Source organism: Hoplias malabaricus, chromosome 15 (genome assembly GCF_029633855.1).
Source record: "Hoplias malabaricus isolate fHopMal1 chromosome 15, fHopMal1.hap1, whole genome shotgun sequence".
NCBI lineage: Eukaryota > Metazoa > Chordata > Actinopteri > Characiformes > Erythrinidae > Hoplias > Hoplias malabaricus.
In genome coordinates, this window is record NC_089814.1 from 19831951 (window position 1) to 19856429 (window position 24479).

The 24479-nt window shown below is 38.2% G+C and overlaps 1 protein-coding gene across 2 annotated transcripts in view; it reads left to right on the top strand.

The window, feature by feature from the left end:
- arhgap32b (Rho GTPase activating protein 32b) overlaps nucleotides 1–24479 on the top strand; it is an 88061-nt gene that overhangs the window by 7485 nt on the left and 56097 nt on the right. For both annotated transcript variants that reach the window (XM_066645077.1, XM_066645078.1), the window contains exon 2: nucleotides 22153–22266. In XM_066645077.1, the coding sequence (XP_066501174.1) occupies nucleotides 22178–22266 (89 nt within the window). In that variant the 5' untranslated portion in view covers nucleotides 22153–22177. The remainder of the gene's footprint in view (nucleotides 1–22152; nucleotides 22267–24479) is intronic.

Here is a 24479-nt window from a genome sequence, read left to right on the forward strand (position 1 = left end):
ATTAATTACAGGAGTCCTCCCTCAACCCCACACACAAACTGATAGTCTGAATCGTGCAGAGCATGAAAAGTATTTCCATTGGCCTCTACCTCACATTGGCATGAGGAGATGCTTTGGAATTCCCTTTGGGATTCTTTGCACCCAAACAATTCCTGCATTGAGAGAGGTTGTTGGAGAACAGCCAGGGAATTCCTACAATAGAGGCATAATGAGAACACATTAACAATTGAAGTTTTCATTCAAGATTCAGTTGCCAATATGGTGTGTGAAACTGAGTGTAAAGAAGGATCTGTGTTAGTGCATGATTTCTGTGAACATGAATGTGGAAAGGCTTTGTGTTTTTATTTCTATATAAACGAGTGAATTGGTGGTGGTTTTTGGTTTAGAAGGTGAAATGAAGTCCTGTGGATTTGAGTTTCATGAAATTGTGGAGAGAACATCATGAAAATTACAGATGGAGATAATTACAATATACTTTTTGAATTGCAGTCACTGATTAATGGTTGTACACACCTGCATTAAAGGTGTCAGTAAGAAGTGCAGTAATGTGTATCTACACAGATAAAAATGGCCACTATGCAAAAAAGGTATCATAGCAAAGCAATGATACATGGAAGCAAGTGTCTACTGAAAGTGTAAGTTGGGTAAACCAAATTTAGCTGCTCAGCAGTACAATGCTCACTTTTGCATTTTTTTAACATTGCATTTTTTATAATTCACAAATATACAAGTAGAAAAGAAGGTAAAATATTATATAAAATGGAGAAGTAAAGAAAGAAAATGACTTAAATATGATCTTTTTAATCTGCACTATTATATTTGGAGCGTTACGTGGTGAGAGAAATGTGAACTGGAGAAAGGAGAACTGTTGTAATGACTGAAAATTTTACGCTGGTTTAAGTTTCACATTACTGTCTTAAGCAACTCTGTTTGCCAAAGGGGACACTCATCCTGTTAGCTAACTGTAAAGTAATTGTAATGCTAATAGCCCGAGGGCTGCATGAAGTTTAAAACCAGTCTCTGGAATTCACACTCTGCAGTGCTTGAATTTCAGTAAACTGAATTTTAGTATTTTCTCACTGGGATGTTTTTGGCTCGCTGTACACGGCAAAAGTCTCCATGTCATTCTTTAATGTGTTCTACCTTTGTAAAGGTAGAATGTCATGTTGTGATTATTGGTTAATAATTCCTTAAATGTCTCCCCCGGTCAGATCTTTAAGTGCCTGTGAATTTCTTGCTGTTGATGGGTTCATCCATGTTCTTCTTGTGATATAGGCTAATTTAGAGAGATCTGCTTATAAAAAAATCTGTACATTTTGCCGCCTAAACTGTATTTCTGAAGTAGTTTTATTCACAACAAGCTGTGTTCCTCCCCTGCTGTGGGAAGAAGCAATTTCAGCAATGAGTCATCAACCAAAATCTTCTCTGAATCCCAGTCTTGACAGCTATGCCTTATTATTCTCCCCGTTGTTTCTAATTTGACTGAAATGCATAAGCAGAGATGCTTTCTCTTTCCCATATGTTGTGTAAAAATCTGTTTAAAAAAAGCTGAGACAGATTGAGAGATGAGCTGTACTGACTAGAGAAAATGGGAATGTTGATAGGTGAAACTCATGGTTTGATTTTGTTTAAAATTACTTTTTTTCAATAACAATGGAGATGACAAAAGTACACCATGGCTCTAACAAATTGATTATAAAATGATCAAATAAATTGATAACAATGTGTTAAGGCCTAGTCAGCATTAGAGATTTATAAATGCTTTAATTCAAAGTTGGTTGTCTGTTGCTACAGCGTCCTTCCTCTCTTTGGCCCCGCACTAAAACTCCCAAGAGTCTACAGAGGATTACATGGAGGGGGACATCTGTTCTCCACCAATAGCAACAGGAGAGGGCATTGTCCCTCACCAGAGTACTGATTGGGAACGCCTGTGGCTAGGACTTTTTAAAGGTCTCAGTAATGCACTTCTGCCTAGTATCGCTACTATTTTTGTGTCCTTACTAAGCATCGTTTGTTTCGTGTTCCTAATGTGTATCATACTTTCGTGTTTCGTTCTTCGACTATTCTTTTTTCTTACCCACGTTATATTGTTTGCTTGTTTATTTGATTGCGGTTTTCTTTCTTGACCCTCTTTATAAGCCTAGACTTTTTGACATTCAGTGGCAGTAATGCTCTGCAATAGCCTGCTTCTTCTCTCTCACTGTGTTCTGTATATTTTATCTTATCAGTGACATGACCTGATGGATTATGGCGTCCTGAACGCGGCGCATAGTATGACAACATAAATAAATGAAATATTTTGAATTGTTTGTAGGTAATATTTGATATTTATTTCACGGACATTGACTGCTACCCATTGACTGCTACGTATTCATTTTGCATGGGTCAGTTAATGATGCAATAATTATTTTTAGGCTGACCACTGAAAAAAATCAGCTGTTTCAAAGTTTACACAAAACTTGTCAGGTATCCAGGTGTTTTTATATGCCATAGCTACTGTATGCTTGGCTGGTTATGGGAGGCAACTGTGGTTTACATTGTTTGCATGTTTTAAGGAAGTCCCATCTGTCACAGAAAATTCCAAAAGGCATGTCAGTGTTTGACAACATCAGAAATAGTGACGTATCGAGGCCGATCACTGCAGTCGGCTTTATTGGGCTTGATCTTAAGTCTGATCCCCCGTTTTCTGTAGGCGGTGAGCTCACACTCCCTCCTCCTCCTGTAGCACACGTATATTTGAGACCAGACTATTAAGACCATGACTCGTTTGAGACATGTGGCAGATACTCCATGGCTTCTAAAGAGAGAATTCTGTTTCTCATAGGTCGTCACTTTTATTAAGCCAATCAGTAGCCAGAGGTAGCTGTTCATCATTTAATGCTTCTGCCAATGGTGTCACAGTCCCTCCCTACATGGGTTTGTTTAGTGGCTGCACTGAGAGAAGCGGGTTGGTGTTGAAAAAACGTATATACTACAAAATATAACTTGCATACTATATTTAATTTGTCCCTCAACACATCTGTGATGACAATAAAGCTGACTGACTTTTAGAATCATAGTAATTTTTTTATACATAAGTCACATTAGATAATTTCATATAAGATTAAAAATAATGTTCCATTTATTATATGGGATGCTTGTGAAGACACCATTTGTTTATTTGTATAAAAAAAATTAAGCAGTAGCTTGGATGCAGGCAATTTTTTCCTTAATGTGAGATATTCAGTTCCAAGCAGATACACTATAACAGTGCTATCTAGGAAAATCTAACTATCGGGACTGGGTATGAGCAGATACTCAGTATTAAAAGATTTTGGATCGGCGTCAGGGGCCAAAACACTTGAATGGGACATCCCTAGTCAGGAATTAGGTAATTATATTTTTGTCATATTTACCAAATTAATCTGTTCTACTAAGATTTAAACATGTAACAGGTACTCATCCATTTATCAATGCTTTAATGTAATATTTTAAATGGAAAAATGCTTTGAGATGGATTTTATGGTACTGTATATAGTTTAAGTTGATATAAATCTTGAGCAAATGTATAGATAACAGAGATGATATACAAAATCAAGACTGGAAAGTTTAACCATACTGAACTATGTATAAAATAAGGTTTTGTAACTTTTGTAAAAGTTTTTTCAGTACAGCTAACAACAGATGGCCCACTTAGCTAATGCTCAGTAAAAGATGAGATGGTCCAAATGATTTGGTAGCTGAATCTATGTGTAGGATGGCGGTGACTGATAAAACCTTACAGAACAATGTAGAGGGGGAGGTAGGTATGACCTATGAAACACACTTTATTGAGTATGTTGTTAAAGTCAGAACTAGTAACAAATTGAAGTGTGTATGGATTTTTGAATGGTCGCGTTAGGCTTTTGTATACCATCCTCCATATTAGAGCCTGTTCCCTGTACTGTTGGCCTTTCTCAAAAATAAATGTCAATGAAGAAGATATCATACACTTTCTGTTCTTCACAACAGAGTCTCCCACAGGGTATGACCCAGTGCTTATCCAGTGCATATGGATTGAGACTCATAAAATAGTCATTAAAGATAAATATTAATTATTCATCATATATTCTGGCTGTGAAAACTATCCAAGGGATGTCTCTGGTCCAGACAGGCATCAGGCTCAGTTTCACTTTCAAGACTATTATTCTTCTTTGTCTACCAGCACACCACACACTAACACACCACCATTATGTCAGTGTCAATGCAGCACTGTGCAGTCACTGATCCACTACCCAAATCAAACCTATTCTGTGGTGGTCCTGTGGGGGTCTGTTATAGAACAGTGTGAAAGTGGGGGCTAACAATGTATGCAGAGCAAAGGATAGATTACAGACTAATAGGTTGCTTGCAGATGACACTTTTGGTCATGTCACTGCATGAACTGCAAATGAAGGGCTGGAAGTGATATTATACACAGGGAGCTCTATCAGATGCTCTGATAATGCCTGTGGTTAGAGTCATTTATGGTTGCTCAAAATTTTGTCCAGTAAACCACGAGGAGCGTGTATCACTTACCAAAAGTTGTTGTTCATGAGGGAGAAAATGCAAGTAATTTACTGAAAAACTGTAGCAAAACGTCTTGCAAGCCATCATCTGTGGTCAGGATGAGACTGAAGGCAGCTTCCTTATCAGAATTGCTTGTTTGAATTCAGTTTCTTGTTTTAAATCTGTCACCAGCACACAGCCACAGCTCCCACAGAACTAGATAACACAGAATACTCACATCTCGTAATGCATGAAGTCAGCTCTTAGTTTGCCGGTGTCCTGTTCCACCTTAGTAGTAGTATGTACCTGCCTCACTACATAAGGTGGAAATGGAAAGCTGACAAGATTGTGTTGTCTTTGAGGAGCCAGTTTCATGTTTTGCTCAAAACCTAAGATTATTTAAGTAAACAGCCCTAAGGGCAACGCTGAGAGGTGTTGTGTTTGCTTTCATTAAAGCCCTTGAGTTAAAGGACGTCTGGGGAAGACTGTTCTTATACGGTCTCGATATCAGCTAACCTTCAACTTCAGTTCAAAATCACTCTCCATAACACAGACATCACCCATCATATGTTGTGATTTTCTGATTGCACATTGCTTGTGCTATGTTCTCTAAAACGGCACAATACAGGCTCCTCACCTCAGTCTACTCCATTCTGTTTTTACCTCCTGCCCTCCATCTGGATTTCGCACATTGTCAGAATCACATGACACAACCTATTATAGAACTACAAAGTGCATCTGTGTGCTCATTGGAGCTGAGGGAATGGAAAGTTAGTGTAGAAACAAGGAGGTGATACTATTATGGCTGATCAGTTTATGGAGAAAGATAGGAAAATTGGCCCTGTGTATTGCAGGACAATATAATGTATTAGTAATCAGCTTAACTTTGGTTATCATCTGTTTATTGTCAATAGATCTTGAAATATTTTATTGCTTCCTAGCTACGTGGGATATACTTATTTATTTATTTATTTCACTTTGTAATCGGCCTGCATGCAAACATTGATACTTTAGTGTTCCATAACAGGTGGGCCTCTAGCACCTGAATAGTGCAAAATGTAGGTCCTTAAATAATAGCTTCTACACCCATACACTGCCATATGTCTAACACAAACCAATTTATATTCATCTATATCATGCACAGCTCCTAACGTTCCGTGTATTATTGTGATGCAGAAGCTGCAGTTCTATCACCTGCACTGGATTCATCAGTGCACTGTAGGAAGCACAGATCCATTTGAGACTCAGCCTACATGTCGCTGCTGGTGCTGGCTTATTACGACAGCACTAAGCACTAGGCAAACCAATGCATGAAATCTGATCTGATCGTTCACATTCATGTTGCATGCCCACAAACTTGAAACATATCCAATGTAGGACCACATATAAAAGTGACTTAAATCTGCTTTGAAAAGATATTTGACACGTCCATACAGCCCTGGAAATAAATCTGATCTGAGGCACTTTAGCTTGGTGATGTGAACACCACTTTTGATTAGATGTTGGCATTTAACCACGGCATGCTGTGCCCTGGGCAAACATCAGCCAGCTGCCCATGGAGAGTGAAAAATTTCAGAGCATTCATGCTTTGCTCTTCCTGGCTGCAGCATTTCCAGTCTCTGCTCAGAAGTTTTATTGATGTGATTCTGATTACTTCTTCACTCATCTCCTCTGCTTTGCCCGCCCTGGCTTCTTACATAATGTGCTGATAACTATGGCTGTGAAATACATTTCAAATAAATTTCAGTTTAATGTTCCATTGCAAAAAGAGACCTATTGTCCCTCAAATTCTTTTTCCTAATCGTTTCAAAGAGGTCACTTGATGTCATGTGAGTCCTAGTCTGTGCATTGCATGAGTTAGTGTAAACCTCTGTCTTCATTAAATGGGTATTCAACATACTTTGTTTCCCTCTTATCTTTTATTGTACACCACTGGGCAAAAATACTCATTTTAACCATAATTACAGAGATCAAACTTTTCTAAAGAAAGGACAAAGGTTGGATCCAGATTTATTAACATAAATTAAGGGTTTTTTTTTATTCTTGAGAATATTATTTTATCTTCTAACCCACTTTCAAGCATAAATTTGCTTACTCAGTCTGATCTTTATAATTCTCAAGCCATTATATTTATAGCACTAACTCTACATGCAGAATTGCTGAAATCTAGATTTATAAATTAATGATTTGGGAATTAGAAAGTGTTAACAGCAGCAAAAAATATAACAACAGACAGTACAGTAGACAATTAAACATGAAAAAAGCCTAATTCAAATGGGAATAGGAAGAAATAATAATAAAAACATTGAGTCTATACTCGACGGTAATGTTCATATTAAAGAAAAACACACAGTGTAAACTTTATATAATAAAAGACAAATGCATATATTGCTGTGATTGATATTTAAGACATTTAATCTTGTAAAACCAAAACCAAACATTAAAACCTATTTGATGCAAATTATATCATGTACACAATGCTTTTAATTAAAATTAATAACGTTTAGGATGATACTAAGGGCTCTAGAACATGTCTGGTTTACTCTGAAGTGCTGGTCAGAGCCTAGAGATATATAATCGCATGGACAGTAGGACAAGCAGTGGTTAATTTAAAGGCTAAGCACCACTTAATTAACCTCCTTGAATATTTCACATTATTTTAGTTACTGACATATATAAGTATGAATTAAAATAAAAATAGCAGCTTAATTTGCTTTAAAACTGACAATTTTATTAAATTGATGGAAAAACCCGAGCTCACTACGGAAATTCTTGAACGCAACCGTGACGTCACTGGTGGACAACAGCTGAACAACGCCGCGGTAAAACACCGTTATGACTGACTGTTATGACAGTATCTAGCTATCACTAGCTAAATAACCAACATTATTCATGACAATAGCCTAGCAACGGTCTTGTAAACCTTATTCCTTGAATTAGTAAAAAATAACATGTTCTGACTATCAATAAACACAAGTTAGGAACTCAAATTCCACTGTATTTATTTGTTTGACACTTTCATATAGCTGGTGCTTGGCCTTTAAAGAGACATTTATGTGTTTATGAGTGCTGCTGTGAAATGAACAACTAAATTGACACGTTACACACAGCACAATAAACTAATACATACAGCTCTGCAGTATGGATGTGTAAACAGAATTCCAGTTGTGGCAGACTATGACTTCACTAAATCACTAAAAACGCCTGTGAAAATGAAGCTAACTAGAGTAAGTCATAATTAAATGATATATGTACTGCAATGGTAGTTCTCCTGGATGTGCAATTCCATCCTTTTAAGGCAGTAACTTTCGAGATTTTTTTTAAACTTATGTTTAAAGCTGGCAGCACCATATGTTGACCGAGATATGCAAACAGCTGGCTCCTGGTGGACCTCCAGTACAGCAGAAATGTTAAACACCCTGTTAGCAACTTCACGTCAGCCTCACTTGCCTTTCTCTTTAGATAAATGAATGGCTGATAAGCTGTTTACAAAGTAGACACAGACTTTGGCTTGCTGCCCACTGACTGCTGTTGGGTATGTAGTGGGCAGGAAGGACAGCTTAAATGCTCTTACCCTAAAGCCTGCAGCATGAGAGATCAAATTACCAAGAGAGAGGAAGGGACAGCGACCCCCCCGCAGTGGTCTCATGCCTATTGATTTTAGTGTTGAATGGCATGACAGCTGGGCAGATTCTGTAACTCCATGACTGAAGCAAAGGAGACTAGTGACTAGTGTCACTGGTACATGAAATAAATTCTCTAGAAGGTTCATACATAATCTACTTCTAAGAAATATTTTAAGGTTATGTAATTTGAACAGTCACTAATTTGTGTTTAACATAAAAATAATTCAAGGGGCAAATTTCAATAATACCCTTTAATGCTTTATGTTCAGAGATTGAGGTAAAGCAATTGATTTCACTGAGATTCTTGACAAACTGATGAATGCATAAAGAGATTAGAAAATAAAGGTCTTTATTATTATAATAACCACCCCTGATGAAAAGCAACCTGAGCGTTGAATACTAAGACCTGGTGTGTGCTTGTGTTGGGAAGTCTGTTTTTCCTGATGCCTTTAAACTAGCTTTAGGCTTAGGCTCAGCCATTTGAAACTCAGGCCATGTCTTAGTGGCTCCTCACTGAGATACGAAGGAGTCCTCAGGGCGGCGGCCTATTTCCTCTTTCATCCTGCTATAAATTACCACATGTGCTACCTGCTGAATTAGGGTCAGTGCTTTTCAGTAGGCGAGACCAAACAGGTATTCCTGATGAGAGAGAGAGAAATGCTAAAAGATAATCCTGGCTTTGCACTGTAGCAGTCAGAATGGGCAAGCGGTTTTACCCTAGGATCTACCTGGAGAGTCTAATACGTTTTTTTGTGAAGGGGCATTCCTTCAGAGTACAATTTTCTCTTCTTCTTCATGCTTTTTAAAAAGCTTCTTTTTGGGAGCGTTCTTGTGCATGTTTAGTTCTGATTTGATGATTACCATATTTTTACTTTTTAAATGGATTATTTTGAAAGAGCCATGACTGGTAGCATTTATTGTTTTAAAGGATTTGAATTCATGTCTTGACTGGATTAAAAATGTTTTCAAAAATTCATATTGTTAAACTATTTAAAAATATTATATTGAATATCAGGGGCGGCAGGTAGTTTTGCTGTCACATAGCTCCAGGGTCCTGGGGTTGTGGGCGTGAGTCCCGCTCCGGATGAGTGTCTGTGAGGAGTTTGGTGTGTTCTCTCTGTGTCTGCGTGGGTTTCCTCCGGGTGCTGACTCAAAAGTGTGTGTGTGTGAACTTGTGAGTGTGTGTGAACTTGTGAGCCCCCTCTTCCAGGGTGTGTTCCTACCTTGCACCCATTGATTTAGGGTGGGCTCCCGACCCACTGTGACCCTGAATTGGATAAGAATTTACAGACAATGAACGAACGAATGAATATTTAACATCAAGCAGCATATTTTCAATAATTTTGTATAATAGTTTTAACTCTGGTAGCTTCAGATCCTGAATTTTGAGTTATCACTGGAATTAATCTTATAGGTTTTATGGTTTGTTATCGTCCTTTTATTTGATTGTATTAATAACCAATTCTGCTGCAGCTTCCTGATCATAGATTAATGGAAGAGCAACTTTGTTTCCACTATAAAAAAGTTGAAGTTCTCATGTTTATTACATCCTCCTCCTAAATGTTTTCTGCTTATTAAAGGGCTTAAGTAAAGTGGAGACTGGCAGCTTCTGCAAGTATTTAGGTGCTGTGTAGATCTTCCCAATTAAAATCCAAAGACTAGGGGATTGAAAGTTTGTTGTCTGTGTCTCAATTCCACTTTCTTTCTCAAGAGTTTCAGGATTGCAAGTGTGTGTGTGTTTAAATGTGTATGTACGTTTGTGTGTGTGTGTGTGGGGGGGTTGATGTAGGCTGGCCAGGAGTTTGTGTGTAATCCAGTAGCTTATGGCACAAACCCTCAGGAAGAGGCTTATCTTGTAGTTGGGTGACTTTCTGGCTGTACTTAATCTTTTAAGAATTCTGATTAAAGTTATACCACTTAAAAATGCAGTCTCATATGCTATAGGTTTAAATTGTCTGCATTAATAACCCAGAGTTGAGAACGACAGAGAGTAAACTGACTGGAATGCTTTAAATATATTATACTGCTTTTATACTCTTTCAATTTAATCTGAAAATCGTTTTGGTTGAAAAACACCCACTACATATCTTTTCTCACCCTACAGTGGTGATCATAATGTTATTAAAATGCTATTCCATGCTTTGGCTATGGTTCCCCCTCTCTCCACAAACACCTGCTATTTCCCACAAGTTGCAGGATGAGAGAACCAGAACTAGGAGTTTCTCATGGTTACTTAACACCTGTGCCATGAAAGCACGAATTATCTGAGTTTTATATGTATAATTTTAAAGGTTCATGCTTGTGATTTTTGGCATGACTAATACATATACCTACAAATTATATATGCGCACAAATATTGTTCATTTGAAGATTTATGGCAGTGGTCTCCTAAAGCCCTGACTAAATAGCATTAAGGTGGTTGAGAGCTCATCTGTCTACATTCTGAGGGTCTAACCTTGCAGTAGACAAATAAGATCTTACATATGACCTCATTTTTTGTCTTGCAAGGAAATTCGAGCAACTAATGCAGTCCCTATATATAGCTTGTATAGTCAGAAGGGGTGGACAATAGGAGATCACTATTGTGATTAAATTATTCATCCCAGATTTATTGCACCTTTACAGGAACCAAAAAAAATAGACTTAACGGGTCTTAAGATAATAACATTATAAACTGCATTGAAATGAGCATCTGATTTTATGTAGATTTATGTAAAATTGGGCTGTTAATTTATTTTTCATTCATTCATTCATTATCTGTAAGCACTTATCCAGTTCAGGGTCGCGGTGGGTCCAGACCCTACCTGGAATCATTGGGCACAAGGCGGGAATACACCCTGGAGGGGGCGCCAGTCCTTCACAGGCCAACACACACACTCGCACATTTACTCGCACACTCACACCTACGGACACTTTTGAGTCGCCAATCCACCTACCAATGTGTGTTTTTGGACTGTGGGAGGAAAAAGGAGCACCTGGAGGAAACCCACGCAAACACAGGGAGAACACACAAAACGCCTCACAATCACCGGGAGCGGGAATTGAACCCACAACCTCCAGGTCCCTGGAGCTGTGTGACTGCGACACTACCTGCTGCCTCCATATTTTTAATTATTTTAATTTATTTTTCCCAATGTTTTATTTTATTTTGTAAATACTTTGTAAACCATGTTGAACTAGGATTGTCACAGCCTTTAGAGTTGCACAGATATGAGTATTGTGGCCCAGTGGTAATATCCCCTTATCAGCTTATAAACACGTTCATAAATGTATATTTTGCAATATAAAGTATATAAATATTACAAATGTTTGAAATGTAGGCACTTGCACATGGTCTTTTTCGATTTGGATTTTGAAAGAGTATTAAAAAAAAGGCCAATTAGCAAATGCACCTCTTCTTTATGCTGTATCAGAATTGTAGTATTATGATATGCTACATTTCATGGGCATATTAATACTACCGGCAACGGTGGATCACTGTTTATTCCTGAGTCTTGGGATTTATCTCTGATGAACGACTGTTTTGCATTTAATTATAATAATGGGATTGTTTTCAAGTTGAAGATTTTCCACGTTAGAGAAGCTTAGGTACAGCTTTAACTGGTGCATCTATCATCACTTCCTATTAGGATGCCACTGAGGATTATTGTGGTTTCTTTGCTTCATTAATCAAAGTAAGAAGCACGGCACTATGATCAAGTCACTTTCCATGGGTTATAATTGGCAAAATATGGTGTAACAATTCATCATTCTGTGAAACAAAATCTGTTAGACATTGAGGAGGTAGTCTTAAGTTGCCATCCTTTTATTGGTCATAATAATTAAAAATAACACATTTAATATAAAACAATATAGAGATAATGCTGAATATTACTGCATTAAGCCTTTGTGTGATTTTCGCATGCTGATTAGATTAGTGTTCTCAAAAATTATAAGGTGCAGACCAATCATTCTAAAAATTGGCTGTGCATTTAATTAGCTTAATCTCAAACAAATGCTTCTGAATTATGCAGCTGAATGTAATGTAACGTTAACACCTGGATAATGATAATACTAGAACCTGGCAGAAGTGAAATGTAGGAATGTGTTTAGAGGCAGAGGAGCAATTGATGTCTGCTGCAGTTTAAATATCCAAAATGTAATTTAAATAATTAATTTTATACATTTGATGATTTTATTTTTTTATAAGCAGACTCTTCTGATGCAATTCAATAATGGGGCTTCTGATGGCAAATGTTTAAACCAACTACATTTTTCTTTTCTTGTATCTAGTCTGGTTTATATAACAACAATGTGATTATGGATGTGTTTGGTCAGTGTTGTAAAATACTACTAATAAAACAAATTTAAAAAGCCATTACTTATATAACATCTTTGGACCAGATTAGTTCTACGTCATAGTGGGGGAAAATGTAAATATCAATGTCTGTAGTCCAGATCAAAAACACAGTGCCAGTAAATCTGTTTATTTTTGAAACCAAGTTTTCATACCTGTTTAACCATTCCGACTTTCACCAGTTAGGTAAGAGTACCCAGGTCACACGCAGTGTCCAGCCTGGGAGTGTGAGGGCAAGCATATGCTTTTTCAGAGAATGCGAAACCAAAACCCACTTTGCCATAGAATAATACAATGCCACTATGAACAAAACACTGATAAATTCATTCATTCATTCATTCATTCATTCATTATCTGTAACCACTTATCCAGTTCAGGGTCTCGGTGAGTCCAAAATAAAAAAATGTAGCATATAAATCTACCCCACAACTAAAGTGTGCATATTAAGAGTAAATGCAAACAATTATACAAAAAATACCCTCACAGTAAATAACATAGTTGCTATGGTGAGTCAGTGTGGTCTGTCTGCTTGGGTTAGAGTTTATTAACTCCTCACAGTCAGTCAGCAGGAACGGGGCTCGAACCCACAACCGTAGGACCCTGGAGCTGTGTGACTACAGCACTACCTGCTGTGCCACCCTCATTATGAATATGATGATGGAAAAATGTGGCCATTATGGCCTTGGATGATTGAAGCTTCACGGGGGATCAAGTCAGTGACTGCTCATAATAGAACCAACACTGGATATGAGAAGTAAATCGAGTAGCCACTAACATTTCATTTATACTAGCATTTCCTATCTAATGCAAAACAGCCGTGATGTACTCCAGATATGTATTACCACACCTTCCCATAAAAAACGAATGCCATCTGAAAAAGGATAAAGTGGAATTAGACAACGGTTTTAATTTATGATTGGTATTCTAACACTTTTAGAGGGCACCAGTTGATTTGATTATTGGAATGAGCTCAGTCTGTATATCTTATCTGTTGTTAATAGGAGCATTACATTTTACTGCTATTAACAGTTACAGTTACATTGTGAATAACATTTATTTACATTACAATTAATCAACAGCTGATTGATGATTGTAGTTATGATGAGTCTTTATCACCAGTCGTGGCAGTGTTGGAGTACTCCAGAGACCAGTGATGGGGTTTTTCTCAAGCTACTGGATATGCAGTCAAACTAGTACCATTTGCCTCCAGGCAAAAGGTCTCCATATCAGGCCATAGATAGATTTTTCTTACTATTAATTTAACATGAGTTTAGTCCTAGACAGCATTCAGGAACTAGTTGTGTTTGCATTAAGGCACTAAGCCTTGGTCCCCTGGCACTAAGAGATTGTGGAGAAAATGAATGTCTTTCCCAAATATAACTTTTTTGTTAATGTTTATTTGTTGTTCATTTTTGGGTATGGAGGCTGTAACACTGAGATAGGCTTGTAAATATTTTACAGTAATAATCTTGCACAATGCAGGCACACTGGACAATAAGAGTGCGTAGACAGTGCCATTGTGTGAGAATTGAGGTTAATATGAATTATGGTATTGCAGCAGGGACCTTACAGCAGGGACCTTCTTTTATATGATGTTTTGGGTTGCGAAAATGATCTATTTATATCTTTATAATATCCTTAACTATTCAAGTCCAACAGCAGTGAATCTTGATTCCCTTTAAATCTAGAATGACAAACAAGCTCTTCTGCTCAATTGTTGTCGTACAGAACTGTAGGTTTTGAGACTTAACATTTTCTGATCCTGTATGTGTTTTTCCTGACTGTGTGCGCAATCAAAGGTCCTTTTGTGACCTACAGCCTACACAGGGCAAAGCTGTGTGACAGTGGGCAGTGCGCTCCAGGACCTGTCTGTAACTGCTTTTGTGCTAGCGCTCCACTGAGGCCTGAAGGTTCCGGCTACATTGTTTGGTGTAGAGAGCCCTTGTTGTGTACACACAGAAACATGGGGTTTTGTCCAGGCTTGGGAGACTGACTAGCAATGCGACAGGCTCTTTCCTCTCTCATTTAACTGACTTCTTTCTTTGCTATGGAAGCTCTGGAATTAGGTCTTTTGTATAAACAATTGATGCAGAGATATTTAGTGTATAACTTTCACACAAATTGATTCAGTCACACTTAAATGGTCGGGTATGTATCGATTGGTAATGGATCAAATTTTGGAGGAGGAAAAATAGCAAATCCAATTCTGTAACAAATATGGCCTGTGATATCTCAGACCTGCTTTTAGCCTGTAATGGGTGTTGAGTTTCTCAGTTTTTTAGGGGATAAACTACTATTAAATAAATTATACGTTCTTAATTATATGTATTTAATTATAAGTTAAATACAATTATGCATACTTGGTCTTTAGAATTACTAACCATGAAACTGGTCACAAAACACTTAAGAACGTGTTGACATCATTTCTCTTGTTATTGAGCTTACACAAGGATGAGTCTTGGAATAACCAGCAAAGGTTAATGTACACTCATACAACTACCACTGAGACGAAACCAAAAATACCTCCAAAACGATGACACAGAAGTCTGGCCGTCTCTATTCAAATCCCACCATAGCCCTTATTTTTTTTGTGTGTGTGTGTGTGTGTGTGTGTGTGTGTGTGTGTGTGTGTGTGTGTGTGTGTGTGTGTGTGTGTGTGTGTGTGTGTGTGTGTGTGTGTGTGTGTGTGTGTGTGTGTGTGTGTGTGTGTGTGTGTGTGTGTGTGTGTGTGTGTGTGTGTGTGTGTGTGTGTGTGTGTGTGTGTGTGTGTGTGTGTGTGTGTGTGTGTGTGTGTGTGTGTGTGTGTGTGTTCGTGTGTTCGTGTGTTCTCGTGTTCGTGTTCGTGTGTGTTCGTGTGTGTGTGTGTTCGTGTGTGTGTGTGTGAGAGAGTGTATAAAGCAAGAGGCACAGAATGATATTCCAAAATGTTAATTAAAACTAGTCTGGAGAGATAGCCTGCAACAGGTTCTGCTGAAGAAACACAGCGGTCTCGCAGTTAAGTAACTTCAGCTTACCGGTTTGTTGGCTTTGGACATTTGAAAGCCTTGGAAATGCCTGACGGCAAGTTCATTTTTGCTGTTTCAAAGTTCAACAGACAACTCTTAGATTTAAAGGTATGCACACACAGTAGAGATGAAAAAGAATGTGAAATAACTCCAGACATTGTACCAAGTGACATTGGCTCATGGTGCAGTATTGGCATTGTTATCAGAAAATAAAATTGGTATCTCCATCATCTCTAGAAGATATACTTAATCTACCAATCAATAAGGCATCTCTATATGAAAGTACAAGAATAATTTAAACTTAAAAGGACATTGCAAACTAAGAGCAGCTGCCTCAAGTTGAAATTTTGCAAAGGCAGCAGGGTAAGGTTATGGTAATTAATTTACAGTTGCATTTAAGTTTTTGGGGTTCTTTTTGTACTCTTTGTGAAGGCAGCGAGTAAATTGCTTGGTCACATCCATCTCTGTGATTTACACTGCTTCAATGCCCTGTAATTTGTCTGAAAATCCAAACCACGCAAGTGTTTTCACACTGAATATGAACTGGACCTCGGTTTGTATACAAAAATAGAGAAGCACTTTAACAGGGAACCTTCACGTTCATCATGGTGGAGCGTCAGTTGAATTAATTATTTGAAAAAACAGCCACTTGAGCCACTTGCCATTTGAGACTGGGAATCTGTGAGACTGCAGTTGACCTCACTCTCTTGGTGAAGTAAGATGATAGCTAGCCAACATGGGTGTCTGTTGGTTAAAATTACAGACCTGAGAAAAATAATTGTTCCCTTCCGGCACCACGATTTGTTCAGTGGCATTGCAGTAACAGCAGTTTGAAAAGAAGCAGTGGCTGGATTTGTGTGTCTTGGAGGAAGCATGAACCTGCCTTCACACTTTTGAGATGCTGGCTTTGTGGGTGATTGGGCAAATAATGGCAAATTCTCTGGTGGAATTGGGGAGAAATTCAGAATAAAATTTACAAAACAAAAAAAAAAAGAAGGAAAAAAATGTCTCGACTAACTTGTCAAAGGCTTCCAAATGCAAGGTTAAACTTGCAGCCCAGGGAGTTTGGGAGTCAGCCCATATTGAATTTGGCATGACTTTCTGAAGGCTCCAAATGAGAGAGGAAGGACCCACTGACTCATCCTGAAAGGAGGAGTGATTTTATTGTGATATTATTCCTGTATAAATCACTCAATTCTACTTTAATCTAACAATAAATTGTACACTACATTGTACATAAATACACAGTTTGTGTGTGTCTCCTTGTTGCACACCTCCTTGGTTTAATGGAGTCAGCTCAGTGGAGACGCTGGTCCCATCATTGGGTAAATCACGAGTAATTATGGCTTATACAGCAGCAGAGCTTGAGACTTTGAGCTGCCGCATTTCTCATAATTTTCTCCTTATCTGATATGAACAACAATTTACTGTAATCAACTGCTCAGTGTCTGCTTCATGGTGATGTTCGTATGGATTTTCACATCAATGAAATGCACAAAATAATCCCAATCACATAAGTAGGCTTATTTTTTTTTTTTACATACTTTTCAAATGAAAGGTTTGAATATGAGAAGGAGTTGTGTGTGAATCCTTTCAAATCATCATGCAGTATTCTGAGCATGTAATTCACTGAGGGAACTTCATTGCTCTGTTTTACCTTCACTCTTTTTCAACACCAGAGGCACTAGATATTGCTTGTACTATTCTTTAGACCCCAGTCTGGCTTTATGGAGCTCTGTGCTCTCCCACACTGTCTTAGTAATTGCTTATTTTCAAAGTACATGTTTACTCATCAGCTTAACCTTTGTCTTTGTTAAAGTCAAAGCAAGTGCCTATCTCTAAATAGCAAGTACACCACAAGATCTGCAGTCTGTTTATGGTGATTTATCAAGAGGCTAACAGATGTTCACCTTGCAGTGTATCTGTCCAGTATGAAGATTTAGGCATTTTTATGAATATAAAATGTCAATGGTATAAATTAATGCAAAAAATAAAGCCTAGTATATGTATATATATATTTTTTGGTGATTACCTCTTCATATCAACAAGTCCTCTGATGTATTGTACCTGCATTTTACAGGGAATAGTAGCAGTTTATAGGACTTTAGCATCATCTTTTTTGAGATATGAATTAAATTAAATATATTCGTAGATGCTCATTAAACCTGCTTTTTTAATTCAGCAGTGTGTATCTGAGACTCAGGCTAAAGCCCAATTTATACTACGCATCGTGCCTACACAGATCCTACGTCACATCCTACGGTATAGCCTGACTTACACATCTCCAGAAATGTAGCAACGCGTTGTGTCGACACAACAACGCACAACGACTGTGATTGGTTAGAAATCAGACGGACATTGTTGATGCAGAACTAAAGAAGTAAAGGAACATAAACTCCTCTCCTTCACACGCATTAACACAGACAAACCTTCATAGCAAGAAATTTCCTCAGATATGGCGTGGGCGCCAGGGATGAATAAAAATAAAAGTAAAAATATGGAGGTCTCCGTGGGGAAAAAGATACTCAACGAGATGTGATACTACGCAGGAAAACTGTGCCAGCTTTGTAACTTTACTGCCATTTTGTGTAATCTCTGCTCTGTCCCAAATGACCTACTCTCTAAATAGTGCACTTTAAAGATAAGAATATAAAAGTAATTAAACTACACTGTGTACTATATAGTGTAGAGGAAGATTCAGCCCTAGTGTTGTGGTGGTGTAATTGCAGAGCAATGCATACACCACGCAGAAGTATAAACGCTCACAATGGAGTAGGGCTCTTGCGTAGCCTACATCATAGGCTCTGTGTCGATTCCACGCAGATGTATAAATCAGCCTTAAGACTGGAAAATCAGAACATCTTGAGGCTATTTTTTACACCATAATGCATTTGCATGTGTATGTGTGTGTGTGTGTGTGTGTGCGCCTGCTTAAATGGCCTTCATTTCTGTGGTGATATGATTATGCAGTGTTTAGGCCCATGGATTTAAAAAGATCAGATCTACTGACTATGCTCACAGTAGCAACATACAGTGGCTTACAAGGCCTTCTTACATTCTTCGGTGTTCTTTAAATACAAAACAAATAGGAAAAACAAGAAGCCATATTACATCTTTCTTTTTCCTCAAGTAGTGTAACATTACTTATACCGGGTTATGCAACTTCATAAAGCTCATTGGTATACTAATATATACTGTAATTGAGATACTAAAGATACAACATATTACATAAAAACTTTCATTATTCATTAATTTATTCATTGTCTGTAACCGGGCTACACACACTCACACAGTCACTCATATACTCACATCTTTGGACACATTTGAATAGCCAATCCGTCCATCTGTTTTGCCACCGTGCCGGTTTTGCAATATTTATATTTATATTTATAGAAAAATGTATTGTGTTTGATTGATATGGATAAAATCAGATCAATCAAATGCAAGTTAATAAACTTTATAAAAATAAATATTAAAAAACGAAATAATGGAAATATAGGAAAGGAAGGTTTTATGTAATATCAAAAATGTCTTGTGTCTTTAGTATCTCTATTACAGAATTTATTATGATTATGACACACTGTATTCATATAGGAACGTAATCAGCATTCAATCAGCTTTTCTAACTGCACTGTGCCTGCATTTATTGGTGCTAAATACTGGGTGGCTGACCAGTGTTTTGGACAAACTGTCCAGTGAGGCGTAGTGGCCTTGTATTACCTAAAATGATGTAATTGTCAGTTGGGACCTAGCCCTGCCCCCAGATGAAATGTGATGTAAACACAACCCAGATTTTTCATATTAGCGCAGGCAGCCACGTCTCACAGCAGACATATCGGCCGGCTGTCAGCGAGATCATATTTCATGCGGAGCCTCACAAAGCTGATGCTTCAAACTGGAGTCCTAAACTATTCCTGCAGAGTTTACACAGTGATGCACTCTAGGCATACACTTTTATTAAAAAAACAAACAAACAAAAAAACACTGAACGATAAATGTCATTTATACGATGAAATGTAACTACCTGGGTGTAGAGCTCCACACCGAAGTCATTTTACTGTATATGTTTGTTTATATATATTTGTTTGGTGAAATGATTGTTCACCAGTTGTATAACTTTACTGCACAGCCAAAAAAAACATAGGTGTATTGTGTCTGGCACAATGACTGGAAGATTAATTAAGATCAGTTCCATGCTCTCAGATAGCAGCTAATTGGGTGTTGTGGTGTCCTGTCTGGGTAGAGCAACTTGAAACCTGAGCTACAAAAACAGAATAACAAAATGACAACTGTCCTATTCTTTTCATGAAGTATTTTAGACATTGGCTATTCTTTAATTTTGACTGTTTGTTGAGGAATCCGTGGTTTCCTGTTTGATCTTTCGAAACAATGTTGTCTGTTCTCTTTGAGTGGGAAGAAAGCCTGCTGCTGATGATAAAAATGCAGTGACAGCCCACGCCTTCAGAAATGACGAGAGCTGGTAGCTGGATTTGAGAAGTGTTCAGATGTTGTCCAGATTACAGTCGTCTGGATGGAGGCAATTAAGTAACGTCATAGTAATTTGAATCTTATTAAACATTGAATGGTGCTGAGGATAAAGTAAATGTCAGGTATGAGTAATCCCATACTGAAAGGAGAAAAGCTGAGCGCAGACTCATACAGGCTTTCAGAGAGATGACTAAACACTTGAGAGGAGGACTCCATGGAGGTTCCCACCAGAGTGGCTCATTATGAGAGCAATATTGTGCCTCCTTTTCTGCTCACATGCTGCTCTCAGTATATCCCAATGGTTAGATCTTCTCTTGGCCAAATGATTTTGTGGCTTTTGCCTAATCATTGATTGTTTTTAGAGTATCCCATGTGCCTGTAATGACTGTCATCATGGCCGTTGCTCAGTGTGCTCTTATGCTCTATAAGCTGTTGCCTCTTACATTAGTTGGTTCTCCTTGATTAATCCACATTGCCACTTGAATCGAGAATTCTGGCTCCACAATGACAGTATGCATTATGTCCTCTGACTAGGTCAGCCATGTGTGGAGGTTGTAATCTGTTTGGCAGCACTGGCCAAGGGTTTTGCTGCATCACATTCACTGCGTCTTTAATAGTGGGCTGTTAAAGCCTACTTTGGACATGGCAGGCTTACTCAGTCGGGCTGGAGAGAGACACAATTAGGCCAGACCTATCCATCAAGCAGCTGCTCCAATCCTCCTTCAAAAAAGAGTTTACTGAGCAATTTGTGAAAGTTCTGAATGGAGTTTAGAGTTTAGAGTTAAAGACAGTGTTGCATTCTGCATGCTAGTGCCATCTTAATGATACACTTTTACATCAAACCTCAACATCAGTATATGGACAGCAACCCTTCCTTATCATTGATGACAGTCTGCTTTTACATAATGTGTGGGTGTTTTTATGCCTCCTATGATTTCTCCGCCTGCCATTCGTTGATATAATTCCTGTGTCCGCCCCAGAGGATGCTTAGAGGCAGTGGTTGGAAGCATGTGGGTTTAGCTTTTGTTCTTTTCGAGGAATGGGGAATGGTCTTGTCTCCAGTCTGTCATTCACCTGCTGGTGTCTCTGCAGTTTAATCATGTAGCTAGGCTCAATCACCACTCTCTAGAGTAGGCATTTCTCTGTGTGATGTACAATCTGTGTTAGTGCCATTCTCTGGCTATATAAGCCACCTGGAATTAGTAGCAACTTAACATGTAGTTCCAAACCATGGAGAAGTGCATGATTTTCTAACATCATGCTGTTCAGTTAAATCCTCTATGCCAGTATACTGTGATAGGCAAATCAACTACATTGATTTAAACTTAGTTAGTGATCCTTACACAAAACAAGCCAAATCTCAGGCCAAAATAAGCTAGAAACTGTAAAAGAGTAAATAAATTTAACAATGTAACACTTTCCTTTCAGCTTCTACTCTTTTCCTGTGTTGTTCATATTTATATCAAACTGAATGTAACATTTCAAGAAGTGAATTTCAGGTGAATTCTCAGTTTAAAAAGCAGCCACAAATCGCTCTCAGAAAACAGGAAGTAGACCCAAAATCAGATATTTTTACTCTGACACTTCTCAGTCTGTTTGATTTTTAAATATATTTTTATCATTCAATATTTTTTGACAAATTCAAATGCTGACACTATTTATGTGGTGTCGATATTGGTAATTATTTTATCCGTTATAACCTTAAATATAATAATTTAAAAAAGATCTCCATGATGTTAAGCATAACTTTAGTGTTATTTTAAGAGAAGAGAACAATGAAATGGTCTAATCAAACAAGAATGTAAGAAATATGTTTAATTTATCTGGAAGATTAGAATATATATTATGTACAGAGTGAATGTTGAATAAAGGGTTTGATTGTAGTGTTTTAATTGCACAGCAGGAAATATATATGTGATTATACCAAGCTTTGAGGGATTGGTGTGCATATTGTTAACTGTTTAAAAATAAATGCATTTGCCTGGAATAGGAGGGAGAAATGTAACTGCAATTTTCTCTATTCTTTCTCTCCCTGCTCTACTTTCATATTTCCCCTGTCTATCTTGTTCTCTCTCCCTGTTTTTGTGACACTACATCTCCTCAATTCTTCCCATCTCTCGCTCTCTCTCTCTCTCCCCCTCTCCCTTTTCCCTCACTGCTCTATTTCTCTCTCTCTCTCTCTCTCTGGCAGGCTGCTCCTGCAGTGAGTCAGTATCATGGAGGCAGGCAGCGGGGCTGCTGCAGTGGTGGGGAGTGCAGCGCTAGGACTGCTCGGAGCCACAGGAAGTCATGACATCTCTGACAGGTAAAGACTCACTTCTCTTCCTCTTAACCTACTCCACTAGCCTCGTGAGAGTCATTCCTACATCTGTGGGTGTCTTGAAGAAGCTGCGTGTTTGCGGGTGCCAGAGCATGTGTTTCAGTGTGTCTTCCTTCCTCAGCGTATTCTCTGGCTGGTCTGACCTAATCGTGAATATAAGTGAAAGTGCTTTTTTTTACATGCATGCTTGTGATTGCATCTTTGTGCAAGGGAAGAAAGGATGAAGGTGAACATAAGCTCATGTGTGTATGTGATTGTATGTAGGATTTCCTTGGCTTCTTTATTCACCTGCAGAAGCTGAAGGAGAATTTCAGAAGTGAGAGAGTATGCAAGCTTAGGGATATGTAGCTTGAGTAGAATAGTTCGTTTCTGTATTTTGAAGCAGCCGTGCAGTGGGGTTGGGCGGCTGAGGAGAACAGATGATAGTGGATGAAATTCTGGACAGCTGAAGTTGTTTCATATAATGTAAGGACAGATTGACTCACAGTAATAACAGCTCACAATGAGGTCATTAATCAGCTGTGAATGTTGTCACCACCAAGCTCCCCTCAAATCCCATTCTGTACATAGTATGAAATTACGCTTGTGGTGACCACCATCATGTTCTCTAGTTGGCAGTCAATTACAACACACGATTGAAACGCCGGTACACTCCCACCCACTCGCACTGCCAGACATCAGATGCAGAGCTCGGAGTGCAAGTCACATGACCACAAGTGCTCACGAGTGCCTGCATGCTTTTTGCAGTGTGAACTCTTTCTGCTTTCTGCTGGCTCCCTTTTCTGAGATTCAGCATTAAATCCCTTTCACAGGATAACCTTCCTTCCACTAGTTTTGGGCCTGAAGGGGCACGAATTGTCTGTATTTGAGGATTATTGTCCAGCCATTTTAGTCCTCTGCCTCACTTGAACAGAGTCCAAATCCTGTATGCCTAGGGTTGCCATGGCAGCCACAGCTTAGCATACATTAGATATTAGCACAACATTACAGAGGCGAAAGTGTAGAAAGAGAGAGAGAACCATTATTTCTTTCATCTCCTGTGAAAAACTTGGCTTCTGAATGTACTATGCGAAAGCCATTAGCCGTTGCCTCTGTGGCCTATGCTTGCGTGACAGTTGGTAAATTGATCAGTTCTCAGGCCACAGTGTTTATGTCCATGTCCACAATGGTGCACTGACCCACAGCTTTGCCACCAGCCCTCTTTAAATGCTGGTGTCCTGCCAAAGTCTTGTGTCGATATCTTAAACAAAAAATCCCTAGAGACTGACTCTGACTTTGAAGAGCCCTCAAGCTGTCGGAAAGGCGAGAAAACAGTGGTTACAGTTTCTTGTTTGTCTTTGACATAAAAATATGTGGGTATGTGTTATGCGTAGTAATTTACCTCGTTGTGGAAATTATTACAAGAATATTTTGATTATCCTTCCCAAAGATGCAGATGTGAAACATGGCATGGATTTCTGTCATGGGAACATCCTTCATTCCTGTCTCCCTTTATGCTGTTTTTAACCATAAAATGGCAAAATGACTTGTCATTAAGCACTTAAAGGGTTATTTCAGTTGTAAATAGAAAAGGACATGATTAACTGTTTAACTAATGCGGTCAGTATAACATTATTGAAGGCTAACATGGGCAAGCAGTAAGAACTAGGCTGCCTATGCTTACCAAGAAAAAAGTGTGAAGAACTGTGTAGAAGTCACATGTGTTTGCAAATGGCTTTTGAGAGGTAGTTCTCTGAGTCAAATAAGCCTTGTTTATGACTTTACTAGGTTTATTTCATTATATATTTAATATATACAATTCTTTTTTTGGTCTGTAATCCTGATAATTTGTTAACAGGACTTTGTACATATTGTACTCACATATAGTATGTTTTTAGTTTTGTGTTTGGTTTTTATCTTACTGCATTTATACAGAACTCAGTGGATGTGTGTAAATATATAATGTATGCAATGGTCTGTTTTGGTGTTTTGATGGATTGCATGCTTAATTAATTATAGACTATCTTGTTAACAGTCAATCAGTATAATTTTTGCCTGATCCAGTAGCTAATGTTCATGAATTGTTGTAAGGTGATTAGCGAAAGCCATACGTTCATATTTGCATTTTGGCATGGTTCTTTCATGTGGTAGCTCCCATGTATCCTCATTTTTATTATACAGCTGCAGTATAGTAAAATGAAAACATCCCCAATTTACCT